Below are 15,303 nucleotides of genomic sequence, written 5' to 3'. Positions count from 1 at the left end.
TAAAAGGCATCCAGCTTGGAAAAGGAGTAAAAGTGCCTCTATAACAGATGACACGATCTTATAGTGAAAATCCTAAAGAACCCACACAAAAAACACACCCACCTATTAGAGCTAATAAATGAAAACAGCAAGGTTACAGGACTGCTATGCAAAAATCAGTTGTATTTCTATATGCTAGCCAAGAACAATCTGAAAGTGAGATAAGAAAACCATTCAGTTTACAAGAGCATCAAAAAAAGGGAATGAATTTAACCAAAATAGTATAAGATTTATACACTGAAAACTACAAAATATTGGAAGAAATTAAAGAAGACCTAAATAAATGGAAAGGTATTCATAGATTGGAAGACTTAATATTAAGATAACAATACTTCCCAAATTGATCTGCAAATTCAATGCAATTCTTATCAAAATTCCAAGTGCCATTTTGCCAAAATGGACATGCTGATCCTAAAATTCATATGAAAACACAAGGGACCCAGAATAGCCAAAACAGTCTTCAGAAAGAACAAGTGGAAGACACACTTCTCAATTTCAAAATTTACTACAAAGCTATAATAATGAAGCAAGTATGATACTGGCATAAGGATAGACATGCAGATCAATGGAGCAGAATTAAAAGTCTGGATATAAGCACATACATTTATGATTAATTGATTTTCAAAAAGGTCACCAAGATAATTCATTTGGGAAAAGAATTGTTTCCTCTGTATGGTGCCGGCAAAACTGGGTATCTACATGCAAAAGAATAAATTTGGACCCCTACCTTAAGCCACATACAAGAAAGACTAAATGTAAGAGCTAAAAATATAAAACTTTTAGAAGGAAATATATGTTGTAAATCTGTGTGATCTTGGATTAGGCACAGTTCTTAGGTATGACAACAACAGCACAAGAAACCAAAGAAAGATAGATTGAACACTATCAACATTAAGAACTTTTATGCATCAGAAAACACTAAGAAAAAGGGGGAAAGAGCCTACAGAATGAGAAAAAAATATTTGCAAGTCTGATAAGGACCTGGTATCCACAACACATAAAGAACTCTTAAAACTCAACAATAAGAAGACAAAAACCCTGTTAAAAAGTAGGCAAAGTATTTGAATAAATATTTCTCCAAGGAAGATATACAAATGGTTAGTAAGCACCTGAAAAGATGCTCGACATTATTAGTAATTGGGAAACCACAATATAAAACCACACTAGGATGGTTATAATAAAAAAAAGACAGAAAATAACAAGTTTGGTTAGGAAGTAAAGAAAATAGAACCCTCATACATTGCTGGTTGGATTATAAAATAGTACATGCTTGGCCAGCGTGGTTCAATGGTTGAGCATCGACCTATGAACCAGGAGGTCATGGTTGGATTCCCAATGAGGTCACATGCCCGGGTTGCGGGCTCGATCCCCAGCCAGGGGCATGCAAGAGATGGCTGATCAATGATTCTCTTTCATCACTGATGTTGCTATCCCTCTTTCCCTTTCCCTTGCTCTCTCTGAAATCAATAATAAAAAAAATTAAAACAAAATAAAATGGTACAGCTTCTGTGGAAAACAAATGGGCAGCCCTCAAACATTTAAACATATAGTTACTATATGACCCAGCAATTCCATTCTTAGTTATATACCCAAGAGAACTGAGAATATTTATTCACACACAAGCTTAAGCACTAGTGTTCATAGAAGCATTATTCATAATAGCCAAAAAGTGGAAACAACCAAAATGTTCACCAACTAATGAATGTATAAACAAAAAGTGATACATCTATACAATGGAATATTATTCAGTCATAAGAATATTATTCAGCCACAGCATGACTGAATCTTGAAAGCATACTAAATGAAAGAAGGTAGATACAAAAATCATATATTGTCCATTCCCATTTTTATGCAATGTCCAGAATAGGCAAATACATAGAGAAAGTAGATTAGGGTTCTAGGCATTACATGGGTGGAAGGAAGAATGAGAGCTACTGTTAGAGTGAATGGAGTTTTTTTCTGGGTGAAAATGTCCTGGAGTTAGATAGGGTGATGGTTTTATATTGTGAATATATTTTTAAAAAACAACACTGAACCATACACTTTGAAATTGTAAATTTTGTGATATGTGAATTATATATCAGTTAAAAAATGTAAAAACAAAACAAAGCGCCATGATTGGAGGAAGGGTCAGATTTGGGTAATAAATTTGGAAGTCATTCATAGAGGCAATTATTTAAGGAGTGGGAGTGGATTTGCTTGCAGAATTTTCCCGCAGTGATGCAAATGTCCTATATCTGTGCTGTCTAATCGAGTGTTTACAGATAATAAATGTGTGTGTGAAACAGTCAGAAAAGCTGTATACCAAAATGTCACAGTGCTCCCCTTAGAGAGTTAAGAAACAGCTGGCTTAGGAGTACAGGCTTAGAGCAACTACTTAATCTCTTGGCACCTATGCTTCTTGACCTTTAAAACAGTAATAACAGATTTTGTTCTGTTTTCAAAAGTTAGTTACATGCAAGACCTCCTGCTGCAGCACTGGCTTTGGGAGACATTCACAGTGTGTTCTAAGTGAAAGCACCCCCAGGAGCACAGAAGACAATGCAAGGGGTGCTCTCCAGAGTCCTGCAACATGAGGGCACCATGATAGGAAAGTATCTCCTAGAACAGTGGTCGGCAAACTCAGTCAACAGAGCCAAATATCAACAGTACAACGATTGAAATTTCTTTTGAGAGCCAAATTTTTTAAACTTAAACTATATAGGTAGGTACATTCAACTTGAAATTCAACTTGAAATTCACGGTTTTCACTAGAACAGTGGTCGGCAAACTCAGTCAACAGAGCCAAATGTCAACAGTACAACGATTGAAATTTCTTTTGAAAGCCAATTTTTTTAAACTTAAACTATATAGGTAGGTACATTCAACTTTAAATTCACGGTTTTCATCTTCCATTTTTCTTTGCTTCTTCTTTATAGCCATCTCAAACAGGGCACCTAAAAAAATGTTTCATTTTATAATAATAAAGCCACCAACACAAAAGAATTACAATTCTTAAATTGATGACAAAAATACTGTAGGATTTGCAGCTGGTTGGAAAAATAAAGGTAACTTTATGCTTCGAGTAGGTACTTTTGTCACCCGCGCATGATTTGCAGACGCGACTAGCACTAACCACTGCACAATGAGACTGCTGACTGACTGGCTCACTCAACTCGTGCATGAATCGCGCGCGCCTCCCCCATGCTGCGTATCCCGCGGCCGCCGTCTGCCGCCGACCGACACCCACCACTTCTTCTAACGCCACTTCTTCAAAATAGACTCGCCCAGGCCGAAAACCGACTTCTGCGCGTGGGCCACGAAGTTTCAATCGCACTGTACGTGCGTGCCTGCATGTGGTATTTTGTGGAAGAGACACACTCAAGGGGCCAAAGAGCCTCATGTGGCTCGCGAGCCGCGGTTTGCCGACCACTGTCCTAGAACCTCACCAAATGTAAATTCCTTTCTCTTCCTCAAGAAAAAGACCCTCACATCCCTCAGCTTCAAAGTTCAGATAATTTGAAAACGACGTTGGAATAATGCAGAAGTAAAGCTGTCTTTGTCGTTACTAATTAATCATGAAAACAGAATAGCCACAGCAGCACCACGTGGCTTCTGAACGTGAACCTGCGCCTGCAGAGAGGCCACCCTTCTCCACCCTTCCCCAACCCTACATAGTTTTTCCACCATCAAATAATCACATGACAGAAAAGAGATTTTGTCTCCACATGGCTTGAGCTCCCTGCCTGGTCTGTGTTGGGCTGGCTTTTCTAGTTTCTAGGGCTAGGCCTGAAGTGGAGCAATGGAATTTTAGGTCAGCCCTAACGTAAATACATGAGGTCCACGTTTTTATTGCCAGTGATGTGGCTCATCAGCAAGCTGACTGGAACAGCATTCATGAGAAGATCTGTCAGCTGCTGATCCCGGTGCGCACCACCATGCCCTTCTACAATTCAGAGGAGGAGCGGCAGCATGGCCTCCAGCAGCTGCAGCAGAGACAGGTAGGCCTGCGGGACAGGGACAGGTTAACTCCTGGGTGCGGCAAAACTGCCCAGGAGAAAGGGCGCTCTGGGTTGAGATCACTAACCTGTAACCTTTGTGAGGGCAGAGACTTGGTTTTGAGTTTTTATGTCCTCAGTGCCATTCAGTCAGTTCTCCACGTACTTGCTGAGTATCTGCTGTGGTCTCCTTGGGCCGCCATAACAAAGTACCATTGGTTGAGCGGCTTAAACCACAGAAATTGATTCTCTCACAGTTCTGGAAGCAATAGGACCAAGGTCAATGATAGGTGTTAGCAGGTTTGGTTTCTTCTGAGGCATCTCTCTTTGGTTTACAGATGGTTGCCTTGCCATGTCCTCCCATGGTCTTTCCTCTGTGCACACACAACCTTGGTATCTCTTCTTGTGTCCAAATTTCTTCTTATAAGGACACCATTAGATTGGATAATGGCCAGTCTAAAGGCCTCATCTTAATTTAATCCCCTATTTACAAGCCCTGTCTCCAAGTGCAGTCACATTCTGAGGTACTATGGGTTAGGGCTTCAACATATGAATTCTGGGGAACAAAATTCAGCCATAACACCCATATATATGTCAAGTACTCTGATAAGAGCCGAGGCACGTAGTAGGAGGTCAACAATGATGTTTGAATATATAAAGGAGTAAATAAATAGGGGAGATTAGGAAAACTATTATGGCATTGATAGCATCACATTTTTCCTTTAAAAAAATAGCATTTTATAAGCCATAAATTTCAAAACACCAGATTCATCAATGTTAGTGTTGTCACACTTTGAGAGTGGCCTTAGAACAGTGATGGTGAACCTATGACACGCCTGTCAGAGGTGACACGCGAACTCATTTTTTTGGTTGATTTTTCTTTGTTAAATGGCATTTAAATATATAAAATAAATATCAAAAATATAAGTCTTTGTTTTACTATGGTTGCAAATATCAAAAAATTTCTATATGTGACACGGCACCAGAGTTAAGTTAGGGTTTTTCAAAATGCTGACATGCTGAGCTCAAAAGGTTCGCCATCACTGCCTTAGAACAATGGCCTTAGAGTACACTTGTTTCTGATATTAGCTAAGCAGGATAACTCCAGAAGGAAAATTCTCTTAAAATTAATTCAAATAGAAAGGCAGACAGTTTCAGATAGTCCTGAGGCATGATAGTTTTGTTAAACTAAAATTTTAATATAAATAGAAGAAGAATATTCCTTTAATAATTTTCTATTGAGCATTCATTTATGCCAAGTATGGAACTAAGATGAAAATACACTTATTCCTGGACCTTAAGGAACTCACAGTGCAGAGTTTGCCTTTTTGTGTCGCTTATGCTAGGACTTGTGGCCAGCTTAATACAGGCAGGCTTACTATGTGCCCTCAACCAGCTCATTAGGTATTGGCCTTATCTCCAGGTAGACTTATATCCACCATTGTCTTTAACTGTAGACTGACTACTTTTTTCTTCCACAGAAGCACTTGATTGAATTCTGCTACACCGTAGCCCAGAAATATATCTTTGAAGGAAGGTATAAAGATGCTGTCCCAGCAGCTTTGCATTCTCTTCGCTTCCGCATGAATTTGTATGGCCTGAGTTCAGTAGAGCTTGTGCCTGCCTACCTGCTGTTGGCCGAGGCTAGCATTGGTAAGTGGAAATGACTTACCCCCTGGAGTCCTTAAGAAGTGCTATATTGGGTCCTATCAGTAGCCAAAGAATCCAGCCTTGGTATCTTTTGTGCAAGAGCAGGGCTGCTGAAAAGTTTGGCACAAGATGGGGAAGGAGATGTCATGAACTTTCGGCTACAACTGACAAATCCACTCTAGCTGACCTAAGCAAAAGGAGGAAGTGTAGTAGGACGCTGGCGTGTCCTAAGGGAATTGAAGCACCATGAGGTACTAGAATCAGAATGCTGTAACAAAGTAAGGCCGGTGCTCTCGGCTTCTATTTCTGGGGCCTTATCTCTTGCCTCTGCTTCTCCATATCTGCAGACCAGATTTTTCTACCTTATGCTTACTGCAGGAGACAGCAACCCTAAAATGTCAGAGATAGCTGAATTTACATGTCCTCCAGGTTCAAGGTGGGTAATAGAAGCTAATTAGCATCTGATTTACAATTTTAAATTCCTAAAGAGAATTGTGTTGACTCAGCTTGAGGGTGGTATCTACCTACCTTTGAGTCAGGGTCATGTAGTTCAAACAGGAATACAGGAACCTGCTCCTATAGATGAGAGGCAGTGTTGAGAGTGGGGAGCATACCCATGGCAGACATCCCATGTGGTTGTTACAACAAGAGGAGCATTAGCATTTTTGAGGGGAATTAACATTTTTTAGTATCTACAGTATTTCATTTTGAAATAATTTCTCAACCTTTCCTTGATGCCTGTGACTTTAATTTTTTAAATATTAAAAGTCAATTATTTTATAAAATGTCCCTCAATTTGGGTTTCTTTGAAGTTTCCTCTGCAGACGATGTATCTTTGGCAGGAATATCATAGAAGTGATGCTGTGTTCTTCTCATCCCATCCTATAAATTGGCACATGTTTTCAATTTATTCCATTACTGATGATGATCATTTAAGTTACTTCACTCTTTCAAAGTATACTTCAGCAGTTTTTTCTTAAAATATATTTTTATTGATTTCAGAGAGGAAGGGAGAGGGAGAGAGAGATAGAAACATCAATGATGAGGGAGAACCACTCATTGGCTGCTTTCTGCAAGCCCACTACTGGGGATCGAGCCCACAACCTGGGCATGTGCCCTTGACAGGAATCAAACCCGGGACCCTTCAGTCCACAGGCTATGCTCTATCCACTGAGCCAAACCGGCTAAGGTTAATTAAGCAGTTTTAATATATTCAGAAGATTGTGCAACCGTCACTACGTTTAATTCCAGAACATTTTAGTTAACCCAAATGGAACCCCACACCCATATTAGCAGTCATACCCCGTTTTCCCATACCCACATTTCCTGGCCACCACTAATCTACCTTCTATCTCCATGGATTGGCCTTTTCTGGACATTTCATATAGATGAAATCATACAATACATGGCCTTTTGTGTCTGGCTTCTTTTACTTAGCATATGTTTTCCAGGGTCATCCATGTAGCATATCAGTACTTGATTTCTTTCCATGGCTGAATACTATTTCATTCATGGGTACGGATAGACCACATTTTGCATATCTACTCATCACTTGGACATTTAAATTGTTTCTATTTTTTTTTTGGCTATTATGATTAGGCTGCTATAAATTTTCGTGTATAAGTATTTGTGTGTCAATAAATGTCTGAGTTAATGAATAAATGTGTGAATGCATGATGACATATTTCATCATGTGTTTTCTGGCCAGGATATGAATTATAACCTTCTTTCAATCTTTTGGACAGGTCTAGACCAGATCGTCCAGGCTGAAGAATATCTATCCCAAGCCCAGTGGACAGTCCTCAAATCAACTGATTGTAGTTATGCCACCCACTCTTTACTGCATCGGAACCTGGGACTTCTCTTTATGGTTAAGGAAAACTACGAGGAAGCCCGTTATCATCTGGCCAATGATGTAAACAGTCTAAATTATAACACCTGAATGTTTCTGAGTCCAGCCCTGTTTAGTTTTTGTGGTTTTTTGTGGTTTTTTTTAACTGAGCATTTCTCTATAACTTTTTTGTCTACAACTGACTGGTGGGGTGTTAACAAGAACACAATTTTTAAAAGATTTTAAAAAAATTATTGATTTTTTAGTGGGAGAGGAAGGGGAAGGGAGAGAAACATTGATGTAAGACATTCATTGGCTGCCTCCTGTATGCCCCCTACCGGGGATCTAGCCCACAACCCCGGCATGTGCCCTGACCAGGAATCAAATTAGTAACCCTTAGATGCACAATATGATGCTCCAGCCAACTGAGCCACTCTGGCCCAGCAAGGACATAATTTTAACAACCTGATTTCAAGCCTTCCTGGCTGTGCAACCTTGCCCAGATCACATCATTTCCCTAACCCTCAGTTGCTGGGAGGGTCTTAAAGGGAGGCAGACAGAGTACTGACTAAGAGAAGGGCTTTACTTCTAGTCTCAGCTTTATAATCTGACCAGCCACATAATCTTGGACAAATCATTTAACCTCTTTCATCACCTTTAAGAGAGAAATCATGAAATGGTCTCTACCTCATTACAGAGATAAATAATAGGACAATGCATGTGCAGCACTTTGGCTATTATTTTTATAAATAACATCAATATCTCTACTTCAGAGTATGGTTATTAAATGAGCTGGTTGTATGTGAATGTGCTTTATAAACTACAAAACTCTGTTGAAATGTTAAATAGGATAATAAGGGTGATGACTGAGCAGTTCTCCCAACATTTCTGAGGTTTCTATTAGGATTTCAGTATTGGACAATATTACCAGAGAGAATAGTTTCTGAGTCTGAAATCTGGATGAGGTTAGGGTCAGACTGCTGTCTTCATGCAGGTTGGTTCTCTCTTCAGCCTCTCCACTGGGCAACCCTCCCTCTGGTTGGCCGCCACTGCACAATGTCCATAGAGCCAATGGAAACATCTTGTGGTGATCAGTCTCCATACCCCCTCACCCCAAATCCATTTGCTGCCCTACTCTACCCTGGGAGGCTTACCTCTGTGGACTACACAACCCGGACTCCATTGCTTTGGCTTTGGTTTGGAGAGTGAGCGATGTGGCGGGGATTGAAGGTTGGGAGGAGAAAGAGGTTGGGGTATTTCCTTTCTCTGCTGCCTTTCTTCCCTACCTCAGTTCTGGCAGGGACATTGTTCCTTACGACTCCTGTCAGGTAGCCTTCTTCCATGGCTCTAGCTCATACTGGGCCCTCGCAACCCTGCTTTCTGCCCTTGCCTTTTCAGGAGTCGGGATGGCAATAATTTCTTGCTGTTGAGAATCCCCAGTGCCTCCTTCATTCTTGTTGGTTCCTTAACCCTTCCACATCTCTGTAAATAATTATTTTCATGAATGTGTCTTCAGGAAATATTTTGAGGGTGCCATAAATTTCTACCTATGAGCCTGACTAATGCACTTCTTCATCTGTGTTTCTTTGCACAGATAGACTCTAGCTACCCCCTCTGACAAATTAAGGATTTGTTCATTCTGTCTTGAGGTGGGCCATCCTGTTAAGAATGAGAGCAAGCTCAGATTCCTCAGCCTGGCTTTTAAAAAAAGGAAAGAAAAAAGACTATAAAAAATAGATCACGCCCGGCTGGCATGGCTCAGTGGTTGAGCATCGATCTATGAACCAGGAGATCACAATTTGATTCCTGGTCAGGGCACATGCCTGGGTTGCGGGCTCAATCCCTAGTGTGGGGTGTGCAGGAGGCAACCAATCAATGATTCTCTCTCATCATTGATGTTTCTACCTCTCTCTTCCTCTCTAAAATCAATTAAAAATATATTTAAAAAAAAGAATTAGATCAAGCTCAGAGTTCTCAGCCTAGCTTAAAAAAAAGAAAGAAAAATTTTTTATTGATACATATCATAAAATTCACCCACTTTAAGTGAATAATTAAATGATTTTTAGTAAGCTTACAGAGTTGTGCAACCATTAACACAATCCAGTTGTAGAACATTTTTTATCATCCCAAAGAGAGCCCTAATATCCATTTTCAGTCATTTCTCATTCCCACCCCTGCCATGGGACGGGAACTGACCTGGAGCAGGTCTGCCTCAGACCAGCCTGTAGTGTGTGGGTTCTTGATTCCATGCAGGAAAGATTTCACAATACAACTCCAGGTGGTTTTGAGAGTATGTTTATTCAAGCTGGGGACAGTGAAACAAGGGAAGGACTTAGGATAGAAGAAGCAATAGTGAGAGCCTAGGTGAGTAGCTTTGGCTCTCTAGAAATGTTAGGGGAAAGAAATTAGCCAAGGTGGGCCTGCTGTCCGCTCCCTGGAGAGTCAGAGAAAAGGGGGCCTTGGGGACAGGTTCAGGATGTTAGCCCAGGAAGCACTGCCGCTATCCATTGCTTCCCTGGTTGCAAGTGTGGTGGGGACCCTTAGGGTTTAGGAGGAAGTAAATGTTCATACCTGAGAAGGGGCATCTGTGTGCTCCAGAGAGAGCCCACACTGGGTCTTCGTCTTGAGAGTTTTCATCTTTCTTCTGGGGTGAGAATCTTAGGGGAGGGTTTCAGTAGAATATTCATCAGCTTTCCAGATTTATTTTGTTGTTGTTGTTAATCCTCTCCCGCGGATATTTTTTTCCATTGATTTTTAGAGAGTGAATGGGAGGAAGGAAGGGAAGAAGGGATAGAGAGAGGGAGGCAGGGACGGAGGGAAGGAGGGAGAGAGAAAAAGAGATGTGAGAGAGACACATCAATTGGTTGCCTCTGACACATGCCCCAACTGGAGCCAAGGATCAAATCTGCAGCCCAGGTACATACCCTTGACCGGGAATCGAACCTGTGACCCTTCAATGTGCACCCAATGCTCTAACCACTGAGAACAATGGCCAGGCACCAGATGCATTTTTAATATGCTGATGCATCAAAATGAGGTTATAGGGGAGTTTGGGATTATTCTTTAGTCTGCTTTACTGTTTGACTTTTATCTTGGGTTGGTGTGGCTCTAATGGGGTTTTTGTTATTTGTTCCCCTGACTTGACCTGTCCTTGGGTTTAGCTGGCATGAATGGCATTAACTGGGTCTCTGTCCTCTGTCTCCTGATCAGGGTGATTTAAACTATGTATTCTCTGGTTAGGGAAGAGAGGTATAAACCATTTGCTCTCAAGTGTCCTTGGTTGGGGAAGATATTAGGTCTTGGGATTCACTAGCTGGCTGTAAGTTGTTTGGCCTTGTTTAATTTTCTTGTTTAATCCCATCCCACTTGCCCAGGAATTTTCCTAGCTTCTTACTATCCCACCTCACCCCTGCCCCAGGCAGCCACTTTCTGTTTCTCTAGGTTTGTCTTTTCTGGACGCTTGATATAAATAGAATGATATGTGGTTTTTTGCATCTGACTTCTTTCACTTAGCATAATTATTTTGAGATCCATCCATGTTGTGTGTATAAATACTTTATTGCTGAGTAGTAGTTCATCATCTGAATATACTACAGTTCGTTTAGCCATTCATTGGTTGAGGGACATATGGATTGTTTCCACTTTTGGCTATTATGAATAATGTTGCTAAGAATGTATTTTTTTTTCAGGTGACTTTTAGAGGATGTTTATTAAAGCTGGGGACAGTGAAACACGGAAGGGCCCAGGATAGAAGAAGCAACAGGAAAGGGACTAGGTGGGGAAATGAGCCTAGGCTGGACTGCTTTGACTCACTAAGAAGTCAGAGAAAAGGGTACCTTGGGGACAGGGAGAGGGAGTTAGCCCAGGACAAGCTGCCACTTCCCATTGCTCCCTGGTTGCAAGCCTCATAGGGTCCCTTAGAGCAGGGTTGCCAACCAATGGTCCCAGACCACTGGTGGTTTGTGAGGTCTGAAAGGTTGGCGACTGCTGCCTGAGAGCATGCCTGTGGGAGAAGAGGAAAGGGAAGGGAGAAGTGTGGACCTGCTCTTGGGAGGGAGAGCATTCTTTCTCCACTAAGAATATATTTATACAAACCTTTGTATGAACACATGTTTTCATGTTCTTGGGCATATGTCTAAGAATGGAATTTCTGGGTCATGTAGTACTATATATTTAGCTTTTTGAGAACTGCCAAACTGTTTTCCACAGAGACTGCATCATTTCATATTCACACCAGCAAAGTACGAGGGCTCCATTTTCTCCACATCCTTGACAATACTTGTTGTATTCTGCCTTTTTTATTAGAGCCATTCTAGGGTGTGAGAAGTGGTATCTCATGGTTTTATTTTGCATTTTCTTAATGACTAAAAATATTGAGCATCATTTCTTATGGCTTATTAGCCATTGGTACATGTTCTTCTAGACATGTCTCTTCAGACCCTTTGCTCATTTTTAGTTGGGCTGTTGTAAACATTTTTTGTATATTCTGGATACGAGTCTTCTTTTTTAATCAGATATATGATTTACAAAGAGAACACAGCACTCACCTTTTTCCTCTGCTATAGATTTATTTTGCCAGTTGTGCATATGGCACAGAGGACATCAGGACCTCAGGAGGCTACTTTCACCTGGCTAATATCTTCTTTGACCTTACGAAGTTTGACCTGGCAGACACGCTGTACACCAAGGTGAGCTAGGGAATATGGGAGCTGAGCCTTGACACTTAGGCCTTGGACCTTACAACTGGTGTCAGATCATTCATGAAAAATTTGAAGCACAGAGAGATAAAGGCACTTGCCCAAGTTTACATAGCCTGATATATGATATATTCCAATTGTTTTCTTCCTATTTCTCCACTACCAAAATAGTCCTTAGAATCTATAGGATGATCTATAATAAAAAAAGCGTAATATGCTAATTAGACTAGACGGCCGAACGACCTTCTGGACGATATTCCGGATGGCCTTCGGGACGAAGCCGGGGCTGTGAGGGCTGAGCCCCTTGCACGAATTTTGTGCATCGGGCCTCTAGTTAACAAGTAATAAGTGATAGGTCAATAATAACCAAACCCCTCCAAATAGATTGCCATATGCTCTGTCATACCCACAGATGCAAGGTAATGTGGGCATATTGAGGTATGTGAGAGAGAAGGAAATGAGATTTTAATATATATTTTTACTGATTTCAGAGAGGAAGGGAGAAGGAGAGATAGAACATCAAGGATGAGAGGGAATCATTGATCAGCTGCCTCCTGCACGTCCCTTACTGGGGACTGAGCCTGCAATTCAGCATGTAACTTTGACTGTAATCAAACCCAGGACCCTTCAGTCTGCAGGCAGACGTTCCATCCACTAAGCCAAACTGGCTAGGGCAGAAATGAGATTTTAAAGGGGAAATTATGGCTAAAAGGTCATATGAAGTGATCAAAAAATATGAGTGCACTTGAAGTTTCCATCTTTGCATGTGAAAGATTTTAAACTGCTTTTAGTATTTAAAATGTCAGTTATGTTCATAGAGTAACACCTCACTTAGCAAGCAACCATTTCTATGTGTGATATAGGCTCTCATGATGTGACTGTTTATTCATATTTTAGGCCCACTTTTGAGGAAGAGGCATTGTGGTGTAGCTGAAAAGAAATGAGCTTCAGGGTCAGACAGACTTGAATTTAATTCTTGGCTGTGCCACCTACCAGCTTTTACCAAAAGTCAAGTACAATCTTAACATCTCTGAGCCTGTTTCTCTCTCTGTAAAATGGGGAAAATAAGACTATGACCTCAGTTGGTGTTGTGAGGATGTAAAGGTTTAGTTATATGTGCTCAACAAATGGTAGTCATTGTTATTAGATCCACCAGGGCTGTCCCCAGATCAGCCAGGTGCCCTTTGCAGCCCAACACTTGCCACACTCACTTTGGCCAGGCCTGTTTGGCTCCTAAGCCTCCTCTTCCCCTCCTCCCCACAACCAGGCACAATGAGAGAGGGAGTCTGCAGATGGTTAGAGGTGCTGCCCTCCCAGCTGGCTGGTCCAATGACTTAAGACCTGGCCTGCTTGTCTGATTGTATCTTCTTTCCTAACAGGTCTGTGAGATCTGGGATAAATATTTGAACAATCACTATCAAGTCCTCTCAGAGGCTCGCGTCCAACAAATAGATTTACTGGGCAAGCGATTTGAGACTGACACTGGTTTGGGTAAGTGGCAGTTCTCCCTACGAAGCAGAGCAGTGACTTCCTGTCAATCGTGGGCCTTGTCCCGAAAATAGGGAGAGCTGCTGTGCCTGTCCTGGAGCACAGGCCATCTCCCCCATATTGATTATGGGAAAACTGAGACAGGGGAGCAAAGGGATTTTACCAGAAGTCAGATTTCTAGCACCACACACAGCCTTTCAGGGGATATACTTGGAGGAGAGCCCACTGTACTTTCTGCAGAGCATCCATTTCTTATGTGTTATCCCTCCAAGGACATAAGCCATGGCTCAACACAGAAGTGGCATTGCTCAATTGTCCTGGTGCCTTATCCTCTTGCTTTACTGGACAGTGAGCTCCTCAGTGGCAGTGCTGAGTCTGACTCATCTCACCATTCCCAGGCTCGGCAAAAGGCTGAATGTTGAGTAGCCCTGGACAATATCACTCCCGCCGAGATAATAAAGAGACAGAGGATCTAGCTTGTGCTAAAAAAGTGTAGTTGGTGAGATAGAGTCTGTCTGAAATACCAAAATAAAATTTCTATGAGTACAAATTATATTATAAGCCGAGCCCCAGAACTAAGAGGTGAGGATGGTGTTGAAGGGGGGAAGACTTCTTACAGGAGAGGTTTTGAGTTAAGGATTAAAGAATTAGTAACTTTATTGAGCTTTCTCTTATGATAAAAGTGGTTTATGTTAAAGCAGAAAACTTGGAAATCATAGATAGCTGAAGATAGCCAACCTTAATATTATGGTATATATCCTTTCTGTCTGTTTCTCTAAGCTTAACACAGTATGTCCTCACTTAATGTCTTTCATAGGTTTTTGGAAACGGACTATAGGCTAATTGATATAAACAAGAGTTAAGTTCCTACGGCATATTTCTGGTCACGAAAACATCACCAAACTTCTAAATAAAGACCCAAAACATTTCTAATATTAAACTCTGAATAAATGTGAGCTATCCATACATTTAAGAAATATTAATAAAAACTAGCAAGATAATTCTTTTCCAACCTGCTTATTCCAGTTCAAGGTCGCAGGTGACTGGAGCCCATCCTGGCAATTCAGGGCACAAGGTGGAGCCAACCCTGGACAAGATGCCACTCCCTCAAAGGGTGCACTCACACACACACCTACATTCACTCAGATTGGGACGATTTAGGCACACGAGTCACCTATGGGTACATATTTGGGCTGTGGGAGGGAAACTGAGGACCAGGAGAAAACCCACATAGAAGTGGGAGGACATGCCAACTCCACACAGAGAGTGGCTCTGATTGGGAATAAATTTTTTTCTCTCATCAATGTTATAATGAAGTGATGTCTAACAAAATGATGTTATTTGGGACTTGCTATACTTAAAAAAGTGCTTTTAAGTATCTGGCCCATAATAACTCATAATCTCTCTCTATATATAAAAGGCTCAGTGACTGACTGACCGGCCAGTACATATGACGTGCACTGGCAATTTAAAAATAAACGTTGACTTGTGCATGTGCGACACAGATAAAGCTCTCAGAATGGATATTATTGAAATCCCCCGTGAAATGATTTGTAACGGATCTATTATTGAAGCTACCTTTGGAAATAGTATATCTATAGATAATATTAAAAATATATCT

At 41.1% G+C, this 15,303-nt stretch overlaps 1 protein-coding gene across 1 annotated transcript in view; it reads left to right on the top strand.

The window, feature by feature from the left end:
- The window catches only part of ZMYND12 (zinc finger, MYND-type containing 12), a 22,625-nt gene that overhangs the window by 4,583 nt on the left and 2,739 nt on the right, over positions 1-15,303 (top strand). Inside the window, exons 2-6 of the mRNA XM_005866056.2 lie at positions 3,878-4,019; positions 5,498-5,669; positions 7,412-7,581; positions 12,063-12,185; positions 13,574-13,685. Coding sequence (XP_005866118.1) covers positions 3,878-4,019; positions 5,498-5,669; positions 7,412-7,581; positions 12,063-12,185; positions 13,574-13,685 — 719 coding nt within the window. The remainder of the gene's footprint in view (positions 1-3,877; positions 4,020-5,497; positions 5,670-7,411; positions 7,582-12,062; positions 12,186-13,573; positions 13,686-15,303) is intronic.

Source organism: Myotis brandtii, unplaced genomic scaffold, assembly GCF_000412655.1.
Source record: "Myotis brandtii unplaced genomic scaffold, ASM41265v1 scaffold220, whole genome shotgun sequence".
Classification (NCBI taxonomy): Eukaryota; Metazoa; Chordata; class Mammalia; order Chiroptera; family Vespertilionidae; genus Myotis; species Myotis brandtii.
This window is presented reverse-complemented; position numbering and strand designations above follow the sequence as displayed.